This window comes from Melanostigma gelatinosum (assembly GCF_949748355.1).
Source record: "Melanostigma gelatinosum genome assembly, chromosome: 3".
Classification (NCBI taxonomy): domain Eukaryota; kingdom Metazoa; phylum Chordata; class Actinopteri; order Perciformes; family Zoarcidae; genus Melanostigma; species Melanostigma gelatinosum.
The window spans coordinates 8,104,631-8,131,489 of NC_136636.1; the positions used below are offsets into that span (position 1 = coordinate 8,104,631).

Here is a 26,859-nt window from a genome sequence, read left to right on the forward strand (position 1 = left end):
CTGCTCTCATCACTCCACCCTTTGCCACCATTCCAGTTCTCAGTCGCTCCATCTGTCCATGCTCCAGGACTTGAGGGAGTGTCACCGTCAGACAGCCATGTCCAATGCTAAGAAGAGAGACTGCAGCAGAAGTGTGACTATATCCCCCCCCCCCCCCTCCCCCCCCTCAGGTCATCCTCCCCTGGTGCTTACTGTCTGTGTGCACATGCTGGGAGATTATGTGAGGCCACTCAAACACCCAGTTGATGAGATCATTTGTGCTCTCTGAGCCATGTACTGACACCACAAACACTGTACCCCTTCCTGTCCTCTGGGGCTATTCATGCGGGGGATAGTGTTTTTACAGTTGCGTGTCGAGGTTAAGCTTGAGTCATTGAAGCACAGGTCAACTGCAGTGATGGCTGTTGAATGTTGCTGTTCATTAATTAGCAGAGGCTAAATGAAAGCAACAATGTAACCACATGGCAAAGCCGTGTGTGTGTGTGTGTGTGTGTGTGTGTGTGTGTGTGTGTGTATCTCTTCCCTCGTTGACTGCAGTTGGTCAAAGTGCACCTCACATGATTAACTGCAGTATGAGTCACTGTTTGGCAGACGATGCAGTAATACCAACATAATTGGAGGATACTTAGTTGAATACACTCTAAAATGTACAATCTGTCATGTGATGATATGTTTACTTCTCATATTCTACGTTTCTGTAAAGACTGGGAATTGCATGCCAGTACACAACAGGGCTTTCGTTGTATAATTTAAATCACAGCACGCCCAGATATCCCTCATTTTGGTCCCGTTGGGTCGCACTCCTTGAACGCGGGATCCTACAGTTCCGATAATGCAACTCGATGGTGACTTTCATTGGACAGTTATTTTTTTGGAAAGCTCCCACAGCTTACATTACAAAATACAACTATTTTCCCAGTCCCATGACAATTAAACTGACCTTTTATGTGAAAAACCAGTTCAGTGCTAAATGCTGCCAGGCTAACATTGGCAAATCCTAAATAAATCTGCACAATTTCTTTGACCGTAGAGAAACCGTACTGCTTGCAGCGCAGACGTAACCTTACTGTACTATATCCAGACAAATCATATGAATGCTTTGTTTTAACTGGAAGATGATGAAAATCAGTTAATGCTGAGACAGCTGTAAGTACGGTAAATAAATATACAAATAAATACTGCATATCACACGGTTACTATCTCGTTAGTAAAGAGAGATTAAAGCGAGCATTGATGCAACTCGATGAGTCAACCTAAGATTAGGTTGGATCATTTTTCTGTTTGGTGTGTTTATGTGTAGCTGCCATGTGCATCTGCATCACTTAATATCTGAGTATGAATCCAGTTGTTTGCTTATTCCTGGCTGTGGATGATATGCTTGTGCCCAGGCTCCTGGAGTTTGCGTTGGCTCCAACAGGGCCCTCGGCTCCCTAACAACCCACATTAACCTTCTGACTTCTGAAATCCAAGAGCCCCTTCTGCCCTTTCTTTTGTTGTGGCCCCCTGGCTTTTTGGGAAGGGTCATGGTTTGAGACACCAGCTCCTCTAAACCAGCTGTTCCATAACACCCTCAGTATGACACGTGCAAGGACAGCAGGAATGTTTTGCTTCTTTGAATATTTGCCCATTAGGAGTTTCGCACTTACGTTAGCAGAATTTTCCAAAATAGTCAACAGACAACCAGCAAAAAACACAAATCGCAAAATTACGAAGACACTGGCTCCAAAAGATAGTATTTCTTTCTTCCAACTGTGTAGCCTGATGAGCAAACATTTACAAATATATTTCATGTCTTTAAATGTCCGGTCCCTCCTCCACTCGGTGTGTTTCAGGTATTTGTTGCTCTGTATGGCAAGACCTGCCGGCAGCAGTACAGCGAGAGATTATTGTCGGTGTAATTGGCTTTTCCAGGCCTGATTTGATACGATCCTCCTGTCTGGTCCGCGCACTTCTTTATTATCGAGCGGAATGGAAAGACATTGTGGCTCAAATGAAACGTTCACTTCATCACATCTCCAAAGAAATCGCCTCTTTCATTTTGTTTCCATGCTCAGGGTCAGCACTCGCCCGCATGCACATAAACAGACACACATATATTAGCGTTATACATATGCTGCACACAAAAGAAGGCAAATGCTCTTGTATTTAGAAAACAAGCACAATATACTTCATCGTACCGGCCTGTATTAAACAGTCTATGCATTTATATATGTGCAAGGATTCAGCAAGATTTAAAAAACAATGTCTCTGTTCAACCATTATGTACCACCTCACGTTTCCCTCACCCAGATCTTATTGCCCCCACATAACTGACAGCCGAAGTGGTATCGGATCGCATGATCCAGTTCAGTCCCTAGTACGCTGTCCAAGCTGACACGATTGTCTGCTGCTGCAGCAGAGGCAATGTAGAACATGGCTCTCCTGCACTGTTAGCTCAGTCAATATCTGCTACTGCCGTCTGAGGATACAGATGGACGAGATATTTGCAGTGGGACAACTGAGAAGTACCATAAAGGGGGAGGGGAGAAGATTGAAAGGCAGCAGACATAGTTTATAGAATCATTTTTTAGAGATATTTTACATATGTCAACTATGCAAATTTACGGGCTACATTTAATACCAGCAAATATGAATTTATGCCAAACAAAACCAAAAAAACTGAAGTTCTGTTCAAGCTACCTTATTTCTACATATACAACTACAAAGTTCTTCCCTTCATTTTCTGAAATATCTTGTCCTACGCTAAGAATTCACACATTCCTAACACTTCGTACAGAACGTCCCCCGTTACGTCCTCTTCTTCGTTGCCCTTCTAGTGTTGACAACAACCTCCGAGGCCCTTTACTCTGATTTATTTGCAGCACTATCAGTACAGAGTTATCAGTTAGTTCTTGATAAAGGTAAATGCTGTCTGAGACTTGTGAAGATCCAACTGTGGAGTAGTGCACCCATTATTTATTGTTATCTCACCTTAATGGATTCTTAATGGATCCTGATAAATGGGTTACAGAAGTTCAAGTTTCCATTTGGATACCCACTCCAGTCCTAATTTGGAGCATCTAGCGCACCAGTGCTGAGTAAATGACTGACTGCCAATCATACGTCTTTGCTATGATATCGTCTTTCCTGCCGATCCAGACGAGCATCAGCCTCACTGGATTGTCCAGTCAATAGTGTAGCATTACATTTCTGTGGCACTTCTATGAGCCGATCGAGCTTTGATCTCGTCTGCTATTTGACGTACACTTGATGATACCCGTGTCATGTTTGAGGCTAATATGCAATGTCAGCTAAAATTACTACCTTGCAAAAGTTAACTTGATGGCATTTCTCAACTCGCTTAACAGTGATAGAAAGTAACTAAGTACTGTAATTTACTTGACCCTTTTTTCCACAACTTTATACTTCTACATCTCAGAAGCAAATATTGTACTTTTTACTCCACTTCATTTGTCTGACAGCTTGAGTTACCTTACAGATTCAGATTAACAAAGTATAATCAACAAGTAGATAATATTATTGTATAAATAAGGCCGTATTGTTCCCCAGGGGGAATTAACAAGCTACCCAGTAGTTTGTCAAGTAATATATGAAATGTATAAATAAATGAAAATTAGCGCCACGTTTACAAGCGTCAACATTAAAGTAAAGAACAGATCATTTCATTTTATAATGCAATAATTACAATCCAATAATAAAATATATTATTCTGAAATGGGCCTGCATACTCAGTACACTACTTTTGGTACTTGTATTATATTTTGGTACTTGTACTATATTTTGATGCTCATACTTTTGGACTAAAGTGCTTTCTTATTCTGCGGCCAATCTTGTCTGTTAGACATTTTGATTAAAAGAATCAAAATGCAATACAAATTTAATTGAAAAAGTGGATCAAAAGAAGATTATTTTTTTGTTGTAAAGTCAAAACTATCCAAAAGGCTTCTTTTGTGTATTAAAATCACTCATCCCCAACGGGACGATGCTCAATCATGTAGCATCTTTGCTGCTTCTCCAGAGTCTGCAGGTCTGACTTCTATATAATGAGTAGTGGAGTGGAGAGAAATGAGATTTGACAGAGAACAGCAAGTAACTGATAAACGGGACAACCAGATGGGATGTTCTGCTGATAGAATGGCACCAGATGAGTCTTTTGACATTCTGCTGAAAATAATTCAAGGATTTTCTGTTTTGTGTGTTATGACCCTCAGTTGATAATTAGAAAAGTCCACCAAATGTGGGACGAAATTTGCAGCATTTAGAAAACCCTGAATAATATAATCCAACTCTTGCATTATAGATTCTTCAACCAGATAATGCGTTTAAATCAGGATCTGCCATCCACAACTTCAAGCAAGCTGTATTCATGTCCTCCCTTTCAGCTGATACGATACTTATCTTCAACAACAGTGCTGATGCAGGTGTTCCATTGTACGCTCTGTTAGAGTTGTAGTTTAAAATATTTAAAAGAGTAAATGGCCTCACGAGATCGAGTGTCGAACAATCGTATTTTAAGTGCCTTCGCTGGTTAAATATACAGGAGAAACTTTTTTACAAAAAATGGCTTTGGTCTCTACAGCTAATGGATTTCTATACAACTCACCTGTTTAAATTATAGTTGGGCTTAAAGTTAGGCATAATTGTGGGCGTGGCCGCTTTGAGTGACAGGTTGGTGCGTCTCGGGTTACTAGCCGCTAGCTGTGTCCTCTGCTGCGTCGCCTGGGTCCGCTTCAGCTTCACCAATGATCCACCTTTTGGCCCGTTTTTGGAGTTCGGCCAAGATGGCGACAAAGGAGCCGCCCACGTTGAGCCTTAAACCTATGGCCGACGTCACGGGGACTATGTCCATATTTCATCGAGTGCATGGTTGCCATAAATGTTTACCATAGAAATGTAAGATTCAGTCTGTAGACTGCAGCAGCTGTTTGGTCCTTCCCTTTGTCTCTCCTTTTTTCCATGTGTTTTGTACCGTTTGATTGTTTCCTTACTTTTACAGAAGGCTATATCATTTTAACAGCCCTATGACATTCATCGTTGTTGGTTTTTTTATCTTTTAGGTCCACAGAGTCCTTTTTTTTTTTTCTATCAAGCAGGAAAATGACTGAAATTGTGTGTCGAGAAAGGAGAGGAGTAGAAGAGCACTGACAGTGAGGGAGCGAGTGTGAGAGTTGTGTTGAAAACTGCGCCAGAGAAAGGAAAATGAGAGAGAGAAGAGCGGGACCAAACGGGTGTGGAGAGCGGTGAAATGGGTGGAGGAGTGGGGGTTGGAGGGTTTTCCTGCAGTGATTACATTGTCCATCAGGCCACAGGACGGCCTGCATCAACCCACAGGATTGATGTTTGACAGAATAATTAGAAAACTGTCTCAGCCTGTAATCACTGGAGCTCATCTTGCCGGAGAAGACTTCCATTCGCTTACTGCCACGCATGGACACACACACACACACACACACACAAGCAGGCTTGTCCGAGCTATCCATGGTTGACTGGTATATGGGACAGTGGGTTGACAGAGTGGTAAGATGGAGGTGTTCCTATTTGTTCTTATGGAACTGAAAGAGTTTTATCTGCAGAGGTTGGGGTATGAAGGCGAGTGTGGCACCTCACTCACTGGTTCACTGAAGGCAGGAGTGGAGAACGCGCCGATGATTTTAAAGGTGCTAGAGGAAGGCTTTATGGACTGGAAAAGAATGAATTAAGTGGCGTTTTACTACAGTGGGTGGCAGAACGAATGAGATGTGGGACTGAAGACCCCCTGACCCTGCTTTGACTCTTTCAGTGCTGGTGTGTGTGTGTGTGTGCTTGAGGATTGGGAGGATTATATTGACGTGGTTGCTTTGAATGCAAGTCAAAGTCACAGTTACAATATTAAACCATATAGGATACATGCTGCCAATATACTTAACAGCTACACGCTCCCCTGCAGCAGTGAATAACCCCTAATGTACATCGCTAGCATTCCACAATTCTTTTCTGACACCGCTGTAGAAGTGTTATAATGTCCAGAGGAAACGTTCACTTGTTTTTGTGGATTTTCTGAGGACACATAAACATTGAGATTGACAGTTCGTTCTTGACCTTGGAGTCAGTAGTTGACAAAGCAATCTTACCACAAGATATGAGTTTATAATCCATAAATAAAGTCTTGAACAGTTGTTCTCCACTGTATAGGAATATAGTTTCAAGTGTACTCTAATATTTCATATTTATCGTGATCATTTATTGGAGTGAATTTCACATCCTTTCCCAACGCTTCAACGTAATCAAACATCGCCATTCACCTGAAAGGGCAAAATGTGTGGATTTTTGTTTTAAAGAGGTTCCAACCAATGAATTTGTGTACTTATTTAATTTAAATGTTTTGGCATTTTAAGTATTTGTACACATGATTCTACGGTGTTCTTTTAAATATTCAACCCTGACTCGGATAATGCAACACAAAAAGATGAGGCTTGATTATTTCTCTGACTGTGACTAATGACCTGGTACATACCAGGTCAGGGTTAGTCCACAGTTACCAGCTCGAACTTACAGCTCTCAAACGTCCACAAGAAAACCCGGAAGACTTAAATTACTGAAGGTCTCAGGTTTTCATTTGGACAATAGCCTAATCCTGCACCAGCAGTTCAAAGGACTCATTATTTTGTCCACCCTTTTTGCCCCCATACCCTTCCTGGCATGGGGGCAAGTCCTTAGATGAGACCTCCATCGATCTGGAATCTATTCAGCCGCTTCCTTTTCCTCCTGAGGCTGTTATTGGTTTCTCTGATCCCTCTAATACCTGAGCAAACCCTTAATGGCTAATTGATATGCTGCTCTGTTCTGCAGAGCTCCATCAAAAGTCTTCAGGGCCAAATGTCAGCCGTGGAGCCGTTGGTCACCCCCCCCCCCCCCTCCCCTGGAAGACGACTAAAAGTCCTTCACATTTGCATATGAGAGCAGACCACTTCTCCATTTGATGAGACTTCAGGACATGGGGAAACTGTAATTCAATAGCTCCCACTGCATCAAGAACAAATAGGGTAAGCACGCCGCACTTGGCGACACTTACTGTATACAGGGTCATGGTCTGTGGCCTTACTCCTCCCTCACAAGTTAAATGCCAAGTTGTTTATTCATTAGTGGAAGGCACTTCACTGAAGGTGAGCGGAGAGCCTGCACATTTAAACATGCAAACGGTGAGGAGATGCCAAAAAACAAAAAGCGGGCTGCGGCGATGATTTGCCTTGCAAAGCACACCCATCTGCCCTTTCGATGGCTCATTGGCTCCCAAGATCAGGTGCAATCTGAACTGGAATCATTTGGATAATTGACCTTCTGTGTGCATACATTAGAATAAATTAATTTTGATTGGCCGTGCAGCATTAGGAAGAAAGCGGTAAATGTTGGTTCTTTTATATTCAGCTGCTGATTTGTTGTACCCAGTCTCCAAAGTGATTATGTATGCCGTTCCCCAACTATTATGCATTTCCTCAGTTAAATAAAATAATTCTTCCTTTGAGCAGAGTAAAGCACAACACGGCAAGACGGAACCAAACTCAACTTTTTAGGTTATGCCTCAGTCTGAATTCGCGAAAAAAGTATCCACTCAAGTGTGTGTGGGTGCGCTGAATTTGCATGCATACTTCAGTTGTGTGGGTGGGATTTTGTTTCTAAATCTACATATCTGTATCCATGTAAACATGCGGAGTGACTGGGCCTGCCTCGTTTGGCTTCTGGTCCTCCCCTTATTTCTCCCATCTCCATAAGTGACCTTGCTTTTCCGATGAAAGTGCCCATACTGTGTGTGTCTACACCAGGCTCATGCGGGACTGTATGTCTCATTGCTGCCTGATGGACAGCCATTAACCCCTGGTGAAGAGGTTGAGGAATATTTATGTCTCCCTGTCAGCAGTGTCACGACACCCTCTGGGGATGAATAATATGCCTGCCCTACACTGCCTCCAATTGTTGAGTCCAATTCATAGCAAAGTGGTGTGCATTGTGCTGTGTGTGTGTGTGCCTGCTGATAGGCAGTGTGTGTGTGTGTGTGTGTGTGTTCAGGGGCATGGGATACCCTGAGGTGAGCAGCAGGAGACGAGTTCTACATCCCTCACTGACATCTGACAAACCTCCCACTCACCGCAGAGGTCGGTGTCTCGCCTCACTCTGTGTCACGCTTGAGATCCTACAGCAGCGTAGTTTCAGAATTCATCAGTCATTGTGTTTTTTTTCTTCTTAATTAGCCTACGTGGGGAGCTGATAGCTACCAATCCTTTCTGTTTACCACTATTATAGAGTGGCAGCCCCTGGGAACGGACACATTCATCGTGTTCACATTCGTTTATTAGCACCCGCTCACAGCAATGAGCTTTAGGAGCACTGTGGACCTTTTTTTGCCCCTGGGATCACCTCTCAGGCTGCATGCAGACTGTTCTCACCTCTGATTGGTGGAGATTATTGGGGCATAACAAGAAGGGCTGCAGATATTATTCAGTGCTGAAAAAGTACTAATTTAAATTGAACAATGAAAATAATTGTATCTGTGTATCTCTGGTAACTTTAACTTCCTCGTAAAGGTGCAAGATGCGAGATTGGTAGCATTTTGATTCACTCTTAAAGGCTCTCAACATGGCGACGATGAGCCAGCAGCTAAAAGCAAGCGTGCTAGCAGCGCAAACAACGTAGAAAGTGCGGACGAAGCTAACGGACCAGGCGGGTAATAAACGAGTTTTACAGCAGGTAAAAGGGTGAAACAGTATATGTGTGTTCTGTACAGCTGTGTTCATTTCTTCAGAGCCACCGCCACCTGTGGGAATTCATCAGTGCCTCTCCCAGTTGGTTAGAAGCTATTAGTTGGTGACACAAAATAATTTGGTCAAGAGCAGCAAGAAGCACATTCAGAGCATGCTCACTGTTAACTTACAAGACAAAATATTACAAACGGATAAATAAAAACAGTAGGAAGGGGGAGGTGAGGTCTACGATTGACCCCACGACGACAAGGGGATCCCCGACTGCACCTTTGACTCAACATCATGCACACCCGGCCTTCTCAAACAACCATGCCAACATTGGCCGTGATAATTGTCCCCAATTTTGGATAATCTAATGAGAGTAACATAAGCTTTAAACTAAATTTTAGTTTAGTTTTTATAATGTAAGGAGGTCTTCAAATGCTATTATATATATATATAGACCAAATACCCAGTGCTCAACCATGCTTGCATGGGAATAGCATTTGAAGACCTCCTTACATTATAAAAAATTATTAATGGCTATTGAGTTGTCATAACTTACTCTAGCCGACCAAAGTATTATGATGAAATGCTAGAACTGAGATTGTAAGGTAGCAGTAGAGGCGAGGTGACCTACATTACCGAGCACATCTTCACAGACCTATTCAGTTTGCCCCGAGGCAACAAACAGTTGGTCTGAAATTCAGTCTGTGTTGAGATGAAAGCTTGTTTTATTTTTATATGTGAATCACGATAATGTCAATGATGGCGAGATGTTTGCACAGTATGTACTGGGAAATGTGTTCATGGAGTTCATGGACTATTTCTTGACTCTTTGTCGTTTTGTCTGATAAGTGGCTCACTCACTTAAAGTGACGTATACGCTCTGTGAAGGCAAACGGAAAAGCGTTGACAGTATTGACTGAGAACATCATGACAGTTTTGATTATTAATCTCTAAGAACAACAACAAGGACAAAGTTACATGTGCTCATGATGATGGTGGAAGAGAGAAACATGCCTTTTGGTTTGTTGGCATGCTGACGGCAGGTTAAACAGCATGAATCCGCTGAAGCGTCATGCTTGGTGACAGCAGTGGTGTTGTGGTACGAGGAATGTTTACCAACAGCTTTGACTTGTTTCATCCATTCATGGCCACCATAAACCTCAATTACATCCAAGAAGATAATGGTCCACGTTATAAGGCACAGGTTGCTTCACCACTCAAAGTCGTACTCCGTTGACTTCCTTCAACGATTGGCATTTTTCCAGATAGTTCGTCACAACCATGCCGTGCCAATGCACGCAGCGAGCTGCTGCAATCAGAGCTTGTGAGCTTGTGCTCGCAGCGGGAGTTTTGCACACGGCATGATGCAAGTGTAAAAGGTGTTATTTACCTTGATGTGTTAGAGCTGCTACACGGTGTAATGCGCGCTACACATAAAACTATAATATCTTTCATGTCTACAGTCAGAAGGAAGCACATATTAAGCAACAAAATGAATATAGTGGCAAACAAACTTGACCTGCAAGCAGCCAATTATATGTACAATATATAATATGTGTCACTAGGCAGGCCCCAAATCCCATGGGGACCAAAAATGTTACATGACTGCAGCAGAAATGGAGATCCATAAAAAAAAAATCTTTCCACGCTCATTTATGCCGCGTGTTCTAAGAAACGAATCAAAAGGAAAAAAGCAAGTTTGGGCAGAATGCGGGAGGGATTTTATAGTAATACTGTCAGTCACGACACAGTGCACGGTTTTCATCTTTGGTTGCTGTTTTCGACAGTTTTTGATGAATGTATATTACTTATTCTGCTCACACTTGTCAAACGTGTTTTAGATATTCTTAATGGGAATGCCTGCATTGGATTAGAGGGGAAATGATTACAGTCATGAAACACCACATGCTGTATTATTTTATCTCCCAACAGTCAACACCAACTGGCCCAGGCTGGAATGGGGTTGATCCCATTTGATCATTACACCCAAAGCAGGAATATTAATGGCCCTTCAATTTTAATGGAGTATTCACCCCAAAAAGAGGGTTTTTTTTAGATTTTTCTGAATGCCTCTGCACAGGGCCCAGACGCATTGTGTTTTTTGGGGGTTATTCGTCCATCCGTCTGTCCGTAGGTACGTTCGTCCGGTCCATTTTCTTGAATGCGATACCTCTGGAACACCTGGAGGGAATCTGTTAAAATGTTGCTCAAACCTCCACCTGGATTCAAGGATGACCTGATTACATTTTAGTGGTCAACAGTCACTGTGACCTATTCTCGTGATATCCCGGGAACGCCGTAAGCAATTTCCTCAAATTTAGCATAAACCTCCACTCGCACTCAAGGATGAACTGATTCGAATTTGCTGATCCAAGATCACGGTCACTGTCACCGTACGTCCTTCCAGTCCTCGTGAATGTGATATCTCAGCAGTGCTTTGAGCACATTTCTACACATTTCTCAACACCCATTTGCATTCCCGGTTGAACTGACTGTGACCTCACAAAACACGATTTTGGCAATAACTCGAGAATGAATATGCTAATTAAGGCATTTAACACAAATGTCTAATAGGACATTTAAAAAAAAAAAACATCTAAAAATGATGAAGTGATGACATTTTGGACAGACAGGAATGCAAACTGCCACATTACTAGTGGGTCGAGGCATACAACCATGAGGCGGTGATTTGACTTGATTTGACAGAACTCTGGCTTTTGTAAGCCTGTAAAGCCCATCTTGGGCCATACAAATAAACCTGACTTGAGTTGTAGAGAACCTCACTGTGCAATGACTGATTGATTGAAAAGCAGTGAGAAGATACTGCCATACTTCTGTCTCAGAAGACAGAATGGTTAATTAAACACTGCTGCAAAGCAGCCGTCACATGGCCCGTGAACCTGCTGCCTCACAAAGAATGGCAAACATTAAGGCCGGAATGGCCATCTCAAGAATCCACTCTCTGGTCACATGGACTCTGCCAGATCTCACTTTTACTCACCCACACTTCTTCCACCTCTTTTGGCTGGAAGCAAAGCCATTCTGGCCTTGATTGGTTTCTATCCTGTGGCCTGTAGAGAGAGAGGGTGTCTGAGGTGCCTGGAGAAGTGTGTGTGGGGGGGGGCTTATAAAGTACTTTAGGCCAGGGCAGTTGTCAGAAGATTTAATGATGTGGATAAATGTGAGCGAGACATATCGATACAGGGTATAGGGTTCAAGTGCTCAAAGGGTTTTGCTCCCCTTACAGAACATGAGGACTCAAGAGTTGTTTGATTTTAGTCGTGGTTAAAATAAAGGCTCACTAGACGATCGGCGTTATTCGTTTTCTAAAAAGGGCATTCAGATACCTTGCCCACAACAACTACAGTATATTATGTGGATATATTCAGTATGTATCCTGTTTATAAGCTAGGTTCCATATTTCAGACCTTTTCACAACAGGAAATCAGTCCAAAGGCTTGGAAATGTCAACGGTATGTGAACAGGAGCTAACATCAGGTAATATAGATGGTAGACCATCTTTATGTTCCCCAGATGAACCCTTGTCTACACCTGGCATCGATCAGGCAGCTATCCAGCAGACTGTTGCTGTGGGTTTGTTACCGTCAAGTGAAACTTCAGATGCCACTGTCTGTCAAGAGGTGTCTCCGCCGGTGACGCGGCCAATCTTTGACACAACGCTCAGTCTGTCTCTCCGCAGTCCCAAGAAGGGGCTGTCATGCTTCAGCAGGCTGGATAATTATTTCCCTCTTATCCCTCCGTGCCAGGGCCAATCCTAGCCTTCAATAGAAGCTAGAGACCGCACCACTTCCCATCACCTCTCTCCGTCTCCTTTTCTTCTCCATCTCTCTTCCTCCTTCTGTTTCACTTCGCCTCACTCTCTGACTTCAAGACCCTCTTTTCCCTCAGTCTGTCTCTGTGTCATCCTCGCTGTCTTGTTCTGTATCCTCCTCTAAGAATAGATATGCACAGGCAAAATAGCTCTTCAGCTTGACAGAATTGATGCTCAAAGTAGAAAACGTAGCATACAAGATCGCAAACACATGGGTTACTCATTTGATGCTCCCTACATGTATGACACAGAACACATAGAATCTTGCTCTTCCTTTCATCCACACAGCCTTATCCTCATGTTGTGAGATGAAGCACAACAACACAGTGGGATGAATTCTAAGGAATTCGATGATTCCAAGAAACTGTTGGCGAGTGCTGTGTTGTGACAGCGCCACCGTCGTCTCTTGTAGCGAGGCAGAGTGTTGCTTATTTGTGTAGCATCTATATTCAAACCCTTATCAACAACGCTCTGTAGTGACAATTTGATACCACCGTCGTTTTTGCTTTGTATGGGAGATAATGTGTATTCAGTCCTTGCATCAGTTTGTCATGGGTCCAGATGCGTCTGGCTCTCCTTTTGGCTCTCCCATCATCGAACCTAAAATAGTGGGTAGTTAAGCTCAGTACTTTGTGGTTCGGATGCAGCAAGACAGACGGACACTCTGGCATCAAGTCCAAATCCGAAACAACACATTGACCATGAAAGGCAATTTAATCCTATCTTGCTTCAAACTAGGACAGAAACCGAATCGTCACTTCTCACCAAACAGCCGTCCCGTCATTCCAAGAAGTGTGATTAGAGCCAACAGGCCTGCCTTGATTTGGGAGCCGTGCATGTTAACCTGTGGCCCCAGGGCCGAGCACAGGGCTCCCTCCAGATCGAAAACAAATAAACAAGGCCTGCCAGAACAGGCGGTGTCGGTACAGGCTGTCTCCAGTAGATAAGACGGAACAATTGCCCTTAATAGGCCACAGAGAGACAAACACCCATCTTCAGCCTTGCCTTTTTTTTTTTTACTCCGGTCTGCTTGCTGGTAACAAAGGAAACTAGATGCTTTCCCTTTCCTTTCCTTCCTGCAGAGAGATTAGCGCTGCTTAAGAGGGGTATGGGCATGAAAATGTGTATTTGAGTGATAATTCAGCAACGCACGCGCAACTCGTGACAAGGAGCTGTGCAGAATGAGAGGGAGCACAATGCTCGTATTCCCCTCTGGGTTGAAACTTGGAGGACAGCATGTTTGTTTGCTATTTATCAGTCTATGGAAGGACTACGAAGACCTTCTGAACACGCAATGTTGCTTTCCGATGTCTTTATATTTCAGTCCAGACTCCCACCGACGTACAATTTGATAGTTTTATAATTAGACGTGCCTTTATCCACAAGAACAGCACACACACACATTCTGTCAAACATGCATCCAACACACATAACAAAGGCGGGAGGAGTACAATACAGGGCCATGTGAGCATGTCAAATTGTCTGGGTTACATTTCTTACTTGTCCTGAATGCACTTAGTGCGGCGTATAATAGCAGGCAGAAAAGCCTGTTTCCCCTGTGAAGGCCCTTTTTTGACTTTGACGGGAAAAAAAAAGGAGCCTTGGCAGGGATTCGTAATGCCGGCAGCAATGATCCTATTTTGTAAAATGTGAATCCTTTCACCGGCACCCAGGTAGAAGGCTGCGGCTCACGGCGTAACACTGCCTTGAAAGAACGCACAAAGATCTCTCTAAAAAAGGAGCGGGTGCCTCATGCTGATCTCTGATGAAAGAAATCCACCCCGCTGCAAAGTTAGCTCGCCTGAAATGAATGAGAGAGGCAGTACTCGTTTCTGTGGCGGGAGGTAAAATGCTACAGAGTGTGATGTTGAAGATTTTAGACTGATTGGAGTGTGCAATGCTGTCTCATACCTTAAGGCTGGATTTCTGAGCCACTGTGAGCTGAATGGAGCAGAGCAGCTGTTAGACTTTTGAGTGGCGAGAGGGCATCAAGCCAAAGAGATTGACCCGAACTTTGGCTTCCATTCTTTTAGCCTGTTCATCATTGTGGTATTTTAACCCCTTACAGGCCAGCACCTTGCTCAAATATAAACTGTATTTTATAACTCAGGACTGCAAAAAGACCAATATGCTTTACCAAAGGTATGTGTTGCAATTAAGAGCTGAATGAACTGTCCTCGCAGAGAACATGATGAAAAAGATGCACATCTTTTTGCCTTTCTGCTCTTTCTGCTCCAGAGTCTTTGCATGTTTTCAATTAACTGCTGTTTTCCCTCCGGGCACACTGTAGTTAAGCACATTATCTCACTTCAGATTACAGTTGTGTGTGGTGTTGTAACTCTGGATCTGTAGTCTTTACTTGTATGCGTGTCGTCGGTTTGTACGGGGTAAGTAATGTTCCTTGGGCTGTTCACTTGCTTGTAACCAAGAGAAATTATAAGAAGAAGAAAAAACGCAACAAACTGAGAGCAGAGTGCAACTCGGTCCTCCTCGCAACATCCATATTTCTATAAACAGCATTTATTTCCTTGCCAAGCGACATAAATCATGTCTTACGTATCATTAATATACATGGGTGTCAATAGGTGACACATGAATGGAAGAAAAATGGTTCTTCCCAATGGAGACAGAGTTGAAAAATGGGCTGCAAATAGGGCAAGAATAGAGGCTTCTCTCGTGAGGCTGCATAAAGGCATCTAAATCTCTGCTGCCCCCCAGTGGGGGCCAGATGATGCTGTGTGTGTGTGTGTGTTTATGAGACCCTGAGTCAAACCCTGTGTGACATACGACATATGTTGTACTGTCATCATTATGTATCAAGTACATTGGTATCATAAAAGATGCCCCATGTTGCTGTGGCTCAGTGTCGACCGTCTAACACGAGGAGCAATGTTACAGACTCAAGCTCAGAGATTTGGTCCGTAATATCCAGATACGCATCTCTCCTCCGTGTCTTTTTAAAGTGGCTGTGTACAAATTCATCGTGGCAGAGGCAATGTTGAACCTGTGCCCCTGCTGTGGGCCACACCTGCACAGGACAGTGGGGCAACACACACTCCCACGTATGCCCGGAGGCATCAGCAAAGATGGACACGCATAAATGTGTGAACTGCAGATAAAACATGCTGTCAGCAATGCGTTTGATACACGGCTGAGGTTTGACAACCAACGACCCGTTTACATTTCACACCTCTTTCTTTCCGTTTGCTTTTCTCCAACTGCTGAACTCTCGTCTGCCACTCTTCACAAAATGTGCACCGACCATTGAGTTCTACTGTAGTTTTCTTTTATAAGTGTGTGAATGTAGCTTTATTTTTGACCGTGTGCGTGCGTGCGTGCGTGCGTGCGTGCGTGTGTGTGTGTGCACATCTGGCTTTGCACCTGGAAGCTATGATCACCGACTTGCATGCCCGCTGGGTCTGCCGGTCATCACGTGCGTGCGGGTCGTACACATGAGTGTGTGGTGAATGTGTGACGGTTGCAGATTCCCGTCAGTCGTGTGGTCAGCCCCAGAGACCGAGATGGCTGCCTTGAGGCTACACTTTTATATGCGATACCTACTGTACATTAAAGTAGAGTTTGAAAAGTGGAGGCATTTACCAGACCGAGTGTCCAACAAAAGACACTTTTGAGTTGTATTGTGGAAAATGGAGGCGCCAGTGTTTACAAATGAGTAAAAACCAGAATATCTTGGCCCCTGAAGCTTCTTTTATTAATTAACCTGTCGCATTTTATTTCCCCAACTTGTTCACAGTGCAACACTAAACTGCTGCTCCCTTTTACAAGGCTAAAATAACACAGTTACGCACTAATACAAAATATACTTTTTTCTGAAACAATGACTCATATTATCAAAAAATGATGCAACAATTAGAAACGTCAAACCTAATTCTGTTCAAGGCTTTAGTGATTTGTCCGAATGAACACAGAGCGTGCTGTATCTTTCGTCCTGTGTAAATGGCCGTTGTATCAGTGAGAACATGCAAACTGTTGTGCTCTGCTTTAGAAGCCTCATCCATTATTTAACTCCATTAGAGCACCTCATCATGTACTGTTACAGGAGTAATCTGGAGGTCGGGATTCATTTCGTTTTTCATTTGAACCATCTGAGTCGTGTGCATCTACAGTTTGGGACTGTCTCCCTTCCCCTTGTTGTTGTTTTTGGATTCCTGGTCACACACCTGAGCGATATATACGTCATCAGCATGAAACGGTTCTCTGTGTTGACCCAACAGTTGGCTCATCTTCTTTGCATGACGTTGTCTCCTGGTCTTGTTTGGATAGCACGTAGAGGACAATGATAGCTCTGATAGCTGTCCAAGTCCTTGATCTCGTCTCCCTCTAAACATCATTACCACACACTGAAAACACACGTTTCACGACGGGCACACACAAACACCCACGAGCTGCTCATCCACATCGGCGCGAACAGATTAGCAGTGATTATAAACAAACATGGAGGATTAATCCTGTGTGCTCTGTCTACTTTGCCACTGTGCTAGCCAGGGTAATTACCAAGTGCTAGATTGCTAGTGTAATTGCACACACACACACACACACACACACACACACACACACAAGCTGCCTTGCTTCACTACTTACTGATATCAGCTTCATGCTCATTTTGTAAGAAAGTCAAGATATCGTTAGCAAAGAAACTTCACGACAGCTGAAGGGAACACGGCACAGACGGTGGGATTGTTTGGCACGACTCGGCGTGTTCAAAACTCAAGTTTGTTCTTGATAGCTGCTCAGGGGATGTGGAATGTGGGATCTATCGTGTATGAGCTTGACACTGCCTAAGACCTCGTCTCTTTGTGTTCCCCATGGGATCCAACCTTCGCCTTCTCAACCACTGTTGTCGGCAACTGTTGATTCCCAGCAGACGGAGGAAGAAAGACACTCTGGAGATATAAGGCTGTGAATGCACAGACAAAACACCGTGTTTAAGGACATCTGCCAAGGGTGGAAATATGTATGTCATCCTTTGAATGACTTCTCCATATTTATACTGAAGTTCATCTCCTTCAAGCTGGGAGATCTGCATCTGTTTATTGCAATAAAACTCTGAGAAGACATTTGCTCTCTGTGAATTCATGTTTTATATTCTATTAAGAGGAAAGGAATGACTTTTATACCACACAGTTTTAAAGGCCTAATATGACACATGGCTTTGCCACATTAGAATGTGTTAAAACAAGCCAGGTGTGCAGCTTCCTCCGTTTGTCATGTCGCCACTTCCCGTTGAAATATTGCTTTATTATTTGCCCCCAATTTTTCCTTTTTCACCCGCTGCTGCCCTCTTAACTTCAACATATATTACTTTATTCTGCCTGTGTGACAGTGTTACAGCCTCTTGGTGCGCCACATATTGTACACAAAGGTGGTGCGGCTGCTTTATTAAATGTTTTCCTCTGTCAAGAGATTTCAATCTTGAAACAATTAGTTTTGCACCGATGTGTTCCAAAACTATATGAATAGCTTTACAAAGGATTCGTCAATTGTTGTTTTGTGCTTCTGCTTGGACAGACCTTGTTAACCCATCATAATGAAAGTTTGACCCAACAAATGTACATCCTCTGCACAATGCCATTTTGTCTTCTGTTCACAGGCGAGTCCCCGCCCCTGGATTTAATCCTCTTTTTATTAAATTTTCTTCTGTCACAGGTTGAGGCAATTCTAGTCAACATCTTTGGTGGAATCGTCAACTGTGCCGTCATCGCCAACGGTATCACCAAGGCTTGTCGAGAGCTGGAGCTCAAAGTGCCGCTGGTAGTCCGCCTGGAAGGTAGAAATACGCTTCCCCCCCCCCCCCCCCCACCACACACACACACACACACACACACACACACACAGAAATCTAGGTTTAGCCTGTCTGACTCTCTTAGCACGCCAGGCCCCCACAGACACTCTCACAATGCGCATCATCTCCCTCGGTAAACATGGACCATTGACCTCCATCGAGCCTGGATTGACAGGACTTGACCCTGATGAGGATTTGATGATGCTGGATCATGACATCGGCCTTAAAGCTACAATTTAAAACCAAGTCCACACCTCTAGTCACTCGTCTTGATGGAGCGCTTTGCCTTCAGATAGCACATTCATCTTCAGGTAGAGGTAACCAGCATCTCCAACACCAGTGTAGGCTTCATGCAAACAGACTCTGGTCCCGCCAATCTCTAATTCAACATCTATTTATTTTAAATATCAGTGATTTTATTTTCCATGTCTTTAGATATCTCTCCTCCTGCAGCTCTGGTCATCACTGTGACCCTCCTGACGGTTAGCCCCACAGTCACAACCCATACGGCCACTATCTCCAACTTCAATGGAATAAAGCATCCAAACACTAACAAATGACTGATGATGTCGCCAGTTTTATCAAATTTTTTATATATTTATTTGCCTTTTTTTTTTAAGTGGAAGTATATATTATCACTTTGTAGTGTAATTGTTAAACAGCACAAGTGCTGCAGGATTTAAAGCACATCTTTCCCTTCTGGTGTTGAACTTTGGAGCCATTGTATTGTTGCTGCTGTGCTCTCTGGAGTCTATCCGTCTTCATTGTGGCCCCGTGTCCCAGTAAGAACAGCAGTGCATTTCTCATACGTGTCACATTGTGCCGCACCCGTCATTAGCGCCAGCCAGAATAACAGCAGAGATGCACTGATTGGCTCACCTTTCACCTGTATATGCTAATGACACCTGCTCAGTTCTCTCTGTGTGTGTGTGTGTGTGTGTGTGTGTGTGTGTGGGGGGGGGGGGGGGGGGGATGGCAGCGGTGACTCCCGGAGGTGCGGGGGCCAGTTGGTGGTTAGCTTAATTGTCAAGAGATGTGTGTGTGTGTGTGTGAGAGAGTGTGAGCACTTCATACTGTATGTCCTCGCGCACTTTGCTAATGTGGTTTGTCGGTCACGGCGCGTAAGCTGTTTCTAGAGCCCAACTGTGCACCGAGGCACTACAGTACAGTATGGACATGGCTGTTCAGAGTGTGAGTGGAAAGTGTGAGACCTACATGAAGCAAAGCATAATGATCACCGTCCCTCAAGAATGTGTGACATTGTTTTCACTATTCTCCTGTTGAACAAAAGCTAATTTCATGTAAGTCTATAGTTTAGGGACTTTTTCTGCCTGAAACAACGTTGCACCTCAACCAAAACTGAAGCTGTAACGAGCACAGATGTGTGGCTTCAACTTCAATCCCACAAGTTGCCACTGCATACGAATTTAATTTGCACAATTTCATCAATCTTCATGTTTGCCGATTGACCATGCGGCTGAAGAGTGAGCTCACAACTTCTGAAACGCGTCGCCACGGCATCAAATCAGACCCCTTAATTAGTCGCCACGTGTTCCTCCTACTACACCATGTAATGCAACCTGACTCACAAAAAGGCTGAGTACAGAAGGCCACTGCTGGCGGTTGGGCCAACCGCGCTTTCCTGGCCCGGGCCTAATCCAAGCTTTAGCTGTGGGTCATTACATCCTGGGCCGCAGTCTTGTGGAGAAGATTGGTTCAGAATCAATCAGCTCAGCTTGCTAGGCTGACCGCCGGGCAGTGAGAGCGGCCCAGCGCTCTTCAACGGGATCAGAGTGGATTAACTGGAACACTTTTAATTGGGAAGGCTCTTCTTAAACAGGCCTGGGTTGATTACATTGGTGGAGAGTCATGTATTCCCATATGTGGAGGAGAAGGGCCACGTTGTGTAGAAGCTGATAGGGCTGAATTAGCTGATAGGGTTCCTTGAAGTACGGGCTGATACAGAGTCAAACTGAGCACTTATACTCATACATTGCAAATGAGAATTAACACAGAATGTATGTAGACACACACACACGTGCATGTTTAAGGTATGAAAGGAAGAGATATACATGACAAAGAACTGTACTGCCCCCTTTGGCCACAGTGTGAACATTGACATATTGCTCTGTGAGGATGCTGTCTGCCACTATGGGGGGGGGGGGGGTGAATCGTCTTGAATAGCCCTCAGGGTCCAGAAAACAAAAAAAGGTGAGTGCATTGGCTCTGTTCGCTGGCCTATTGATTTACAGAGCCGTTCCCCAGCTTGTCTCTCAAACCGCGGTGGCTGTTTTCTCCTTAAAAGGTGATCCGGCCATAATTCTCCCACCTAATTAAAAAGGACACGCTAGGTCCAGTAGTATGGTTGAAATGGTCCCTTCAGTCCTGGCGATGTCATCGTAGCTTAAATAGCCGTCTGCTGCAGCTCATGCACACATAAACACATATTCATGTCCTTACACATACACAGAGTTATGCTAAATATTAAAGAGAGAATTTAAAACTGAATGACTAGATGCATTTATAACATACAACATGAACTCTCAACGTCAGAGACGCTCTGTAAACTGAGCTGTAGTGTTTGTGTGTCTCTGAAACGGGATTCTAGACATCAGAAACATGAAAACTGATTAATGGCTGGCGAGCACATCAAAGGAAAAGCGTCGGCACCGTTCAGGATTATCTCTCTCAGCGTTCAAATGAGAAGCATTTGATGTCTGACACACGGGGTGAAGGCGGGAAGAGCAGGCCGCGGCCATCTTTGGCTGAAGGGAGAAACCCAACTGTTTGGTGCTGAATATTATAAGGATTAACAATCCAAGTTAGAGCAAGTATGATGACATTTAGTGATGAAAGAAAATGTTTTTACACCAGTTATTTAAGGTAACTGGGGACACACCAAGCCGGTTGTATTTCGTGGTAAATAATGGCTGACGAGGTGTCCATTATCATGACTTAGTGGATGACGTTAGTCCATTAATTCCTCACAATGGACACCTCTAAGGGCATTATGCAGCAAGATTCAAAGTCAATGACATCGCGCTCCGTTGACAAACAGTAAATATAATCTGACAGCATGTTTAACAACAAGACTAGCTGGCTGTCCAGCCATGTCATTCTCCTAAAATGAATATCAATATTTTCAGGAGCACATGACTGCCGCCTGAAGTAGCGAGTTGAACAGCAGACGGGATGTGAGAGACGACTCCTGCGCTATTACACGTGTCAGTGTAATAGGGTTTGTTATTAGTTATGAATTCAACTATTCATTTGTCAAAGAAAGACGCTGTTATTTCTATTACAAGTCATTTCTTCCACAAAAAGTCGCTCAGTCTCACTTTTATTGAAACCAGAGTTGAGCTAAACTCCGCTCGTTAGGACAGAATTACTCACAAATTTATAAACTACAGCATCAACAGAACTTCTGTTTAAAGTACAAAGGCAAGTTTATTTGTATAGCACATTTTAACAAGGTAATTCAAAGTGCTTCACATAAAACCATTAAAAGCATCAAAACATAAGGCAAAAGAAAATGAGATTTTAAAACAATTAAGAACATTCATTAAAACATCAAAAAAACAGTGTAAGAAATAAAATACAGTAGTAAAATGCAGAAATTGATTAATATATGAATTGAACGTGGTTCAATTAAAGGCAGCAGCAAACAGAAAAGTCTTCAATCTTGATTTAAATGAGCTGAGGGTCTCAGCAGACCTGCAGCTTTCTGGGACTTTGTTCCAGAAATGTGGAGCAGAAAAACTGAACGCTGCTTCTCCAGCGCAAGCCTTTGGCACAGCCCCAAGCCTTGTTATCCTGTTGAAATATGGCGGCCTTTAATTGACTCACGCATTAAAGTGACATTCTCTACAATAGTTTGCACATTGGTCTGGATATCCAGCAGAAATGTGTTATTTAGATGGCAAAATACTCAAAGGAGCTGTATTTAACATTGATGTAGCAGCAAAAAGCTATTATCTGTGTGAAGAAATGTTTATCTAAGCGATAGAAATTCTCCAAATCTGTGAACTTGCACCTTTTTAAAGCAGCTTGGTGTCTACATTTTTTGACTTGAACAGTTTACAGTCATTATCTCCATGAGACATTTGTCACACACGATCAAACATTGTTTTTCAGTTATGCAACTTTAGTGTGTGTGTGTGTGTGTCTTAATTTAATGTCATATTGCACTAATTTAAAAAAAGATGTTTGTTTGAAGAACATCAGAACAGTCATTAACAGCCATTGGCAGCAATGAAACCCCCCTAACCCTGTAGATTGTGTGAATCATTTTGTGCTACGGGGCAGTAAATTCATTTTTTGTCTTCTCAGTTCTTCTCATGATATTTCAACTTTTAAATTACAGCCTTTCTTAGTGAGAGTGCATTATGTCACTATGTGTCTGGGTCCAAGGCTGTGAGTAGGTCTCTGGCAGCACCTAGTGGCTGCAGGTGAACACATTCATATATTAAGCATACACACACACACACACACACCTATTGGTGCTGTTTCCAACTGGCTCCGTCCTTTTGCCTCTGCTGCTGTGAGCTACCATTGCTCCCTACTGCTCACAGTGGAACTGCAGTCCTCTCTCTCCCCCCTATCTCTCTCTCTCCCTTTTTCTCTCTCTCTACCCCCTATCTCTCTCCCCCCTATCTCTCTCTCCCTATCTCTCTTTCTCTCCCACGTCAATGCATGGCTCTTCTTTCTCACTCCCACAGATGTGTGATTCCCGGCTCACACATTACATTGATAACGCAGGTAGCACAGATGCCGTGTCTTAACAGTGCCGCACACACCGTTGCTTCTCTTGAATATCTGCGGCATGCGTTTACTTTATTTCTGTATTTATATACACTTTCCATCGGCGTATTTAGTCTTTTCAGTGCATCTCTTGCATTATGCATTGTATGCTGTGGGCACATATGGCTGCTTCTGCCGGAGGTTTATCTCATGTTGGTTCAACTTTGTTGTGCTGCTACTTTGTTTTAATCATCTGACAGATGAGCCTTTCAGTATACCGTACTATGGATCTGTCAATCCCAATGAAGGTCAGGGGTCAGCCTTCTGAGTGTAAAGCATTCGGTAACAGCGTGAGTATGAGCGACAGCATTGAGACTATAGATTTGTCTGTGGACACACAGAGAATATTCCATCCTTCAATTTTTGATGAGAAAAGGACTTTGGGAACCCAATCCTCTGTTTATGTGCCAGACCAAGGCCTCTTCCTGCTTGTATTCTAATTAATAACATCGCAGAATTGATTGTTAAGAGTGTGAGCCTGCAAAAAAAAAAAAAAGTGTTTGGAATGACTTATCTAGCTTGGACAAAAGAGATGAAATATTAGGCGTTAAGTGGCGCCGGTAATAGAATTCTTCACGAAAGGTGTATTGATCAGGGTGGCCGGGCCGCCAGAGAATTCACACATCATGCAGTCTTAATTACACGCCAGCCAGGAGAGCTAAGGTCAACCTGTAAGCGTCTGAGCATGCACACACACACACAGCGCTACATCACAGAATTGTCCAGAGTACACATACAGTAAATACTATACACGTATGTAAGGCTGCAACTATTTATTTTTATCGGCGATGCAACTGCAGATTCGTTTTATATTTTAATCATGAACAATCAACTGATCATCAAAATGGTTACTTGTAAATTTTCTGTCAATCGACTAATTCTTGCAGCATGTATGTCGGCCATAATGACAATCAATATCTAAGAGAGGCGCTAACTAGATTATAGTTTTGAAAAAGGCTGCTTGTGTGGTGAAAAGTGGTTTATATGATGCACAGAGTAATCAGATTACACAATGCTGTTTCCCTTGGTGCAGTATATGATGACCAAAAGACTTGAAAGAAGATGTCTTCATGGATCCCCTGGAGGTATTCAGGTGTTGCAGATCGATAAAGACCAAAGTAATTACAGATAAAAGATATTTTTAAATAAGAACAGAAATAAATATAACAATCAAAAAATGAATCGGACGTGTTTTCCTCTCAGAGCAGCCGGAGTAGAGAACAGTTGACACCAGATCAGAAATCAGTAAATACCACATCAGCAGCTGGCTTTTGTTGTTTTAGCAGCGTGGGCGATTCGGCTTCATTTGACCTTTTGCTCCAATGCCCTCACTCGCTCCCTCTTTTCATCATCGTCCTCTCCCTCTCGGTGTCCTTCCGTCCACCGCCGTGCCCCCTGCTCTGTGTTGTGACAGGCTTGTCAGGCTCGTGTTTGGCTGCGCAGTGTGCGGCGCTGGGAGGCAGCCAGGTCCGTGTGCGTAGAGCCGTGGGGCTCTGGAGAGCGTCTCCGGGTGTCTCTCCATCTCTGTGTCTGGTTGGTTGGGGGTCTACCGGGGCATGGACGCCGCCGTATCACCCAGCACCTGCTACACATGACCTCGCTGCAGCCGGCAGAACACACACACAAATTGTCCTCTTGCCTCGCTGACGGTGTTCACAGACAAACCCACCGCCGTTCACCCATAACTCCATCCATCTGTCATCATGTGCATTGATTCCTCCAAAGGACCTCTTTGTCTTTCACACAGTGTGGTTTTTACATCGGTGCAGATGGCACGCCGGGTTCAACCTTGTTCAGCCCCTTTCTTTTGTGTTTTTGTCCGTGTTGTCGCCTGTTGTAACGGTGTTTTCCTGCGTCTTCTAGGGACCAACGTCAATGAGGCCAAGAGGATTCTGTCCGACAGCGGCCTGCCCATCACAGCAGCAGAGAACCTGGATGACGCTGCCAGGAAAGCAGTGGCCGCCATCAAGAAATAGAAAAGGTCTCAGTGTAACGTCGGCCTTTTTCTCACACATGCAGACCTCCAGGACCTCAAGCCTTTGCTCTCATCCTCCTTTACTGGTTTTTAGTTTTAACATCACTTCCCAATAATACTGTGACTGCCAACTCTGTGTCTTTATCGCAGGTTTTCAGATGTTGTATCATCACTCACATCACCTGTGCGGTGTTAAGTAGCAGATTTTACCCTTTTTTTTAAATCTTTAAATAATTTAGACTTTCCTACATAATCTTGTTCTGGAATATCATAAATCTTTATTGAAAGAGATCTAACACTTCGTGCATTCCATAGACGGCGCGCTCTCTCTCCGCATTTGTGTGGAATATTAGTTTCGAGGGATTTTCAGCGCCTTTGTTTTTTTTAAAGGTACAGTACGACTGAATACCGCCTGTTCTTGTGAAATCTCTAAAACAGCTGTAAAGAAAAGGCAGCATCACAGCGCGCACACCTTGACTTTGGATCAGTCGGTCTGTTTTCTTCGTGACAAACAAATCCATGAATCCATCCAACGCCTTATCGGTGTGAATCACATGAGGTGGAGGAAGTACCCACGCTGTGAATATTCTACAGCATGTCTTCAATGTGAAGTGCTCTCGGGCCAACGGTGTGTTAACTGCTTAAATCTCTGCCTATTTCATGAAGGCTGAAGGGTTTTGTAAACTGTCCCGCCAACTCTTTCGGTACGAGCGGTACATTCACACAGGTGTTGAGAAAACCAAATCAAGAATAGAACTGTACTTTGCTTTTTTGTATAATCATGAATGTATATTGACAGGATACCTTGAAGACAGTGTCAAAACTGTGTATATAATTTGAGAGATTAAAAAGAAATATTTCAAAAGTCGTGTCTGGTTTATTTGTTCACATCACATTAGAGTATCGGTAGAGACCGAAGCAGATGGAGAGTAAGGAAGCCGTCATCATCAAACTACTGATTCTGACTTTTACAGGAGAGAGCAAAATAAATGAAATGTCATCGGTTTGGTCGCTGTTATCAGTTGTAATTTGTGTTGAACAGCCTTGTATGTTGTGACAACGTAGTTATTGCTCTCTTAAAAACGTTTTATCAAAGAAAGTGCAAAGACAAAATTATACCAATTCCTACAAAATACTTTATTTTTTAGTCTATTTTATTGACACTGAAATACATAGATTTTGGATTCATCTGCAGGAGTGTAAAAAGTTTGACAATGATTATATATGTATTTTACACCATCTTCCACTCTGCCCTGCTTTTTCATCTGTGGACACACACACTCACTTAAATTCCTGAAATCACGCACCTTCGGTCCTTTGATGAAACTCAAGTGTCGGTTGTCCCAAGAGAGACTTGAGAGGAGAGACTTGAGAGGAGAGACTGTCCTTCATCGGCCCTGTGTGAGCAGAACAGAGAGACCGGGAGTTGACTGAGACCTATTCCTGTCAGACACACTGACTGTGTGATGGATTATCTGTCAGGCAATCTGAGAGGACGCCCAGACACACAGGATCGACTGCCACCTCCATGAAAGACACACACACACTGCATTCCCCCCCCTCCTGTATGCACCAGGAGGTTTTCTTTGACAAGAACACTCCGAGAAAACAGTCTCAAACTGGAGCTCGCCTTTAAAACACCAGCAACTAGTTTTGTTTTTATCGGGCAAAGTCGTGAGGACTCCAGATGTTTGCCCCTTTGGTAATGGTGGCGGTTACTCGACAT

At 43.5% G+C, this 26,859-nt stretch overlaps 1 protein-coding gene across 2 annotated transcripts in view; it reads left to right on the plus strand.

The window, feature by feature from the left end:
- Positions 1-25,988, plus strand: part of suclg2 (succinate-CoA ligase GDP-forming subunit beta) — a 76,678-nt gene extending 50,690 nt beyond the window's left edge. For both annotated transcript variants that reach the window (XM_079297289.1, XM_079297288.1), the window contains 2 exons: positions 18,223-18,343; positions 25,022-25,988. In XM_079297289.1, the coding sequence (XP_079153415.1) occupies positions 18,223-18,343; positions 25,022-25,134 (234 nt within the window). In that variant the 3' untranslated portion in view covers positions 25,135-25,988. The remainder of the gene's footprint in view (positions 1-18,222; positions 18,344-25,021) is intronic.
- Positions 25,989-26,859: the final 871 nt, after the last annotated feature.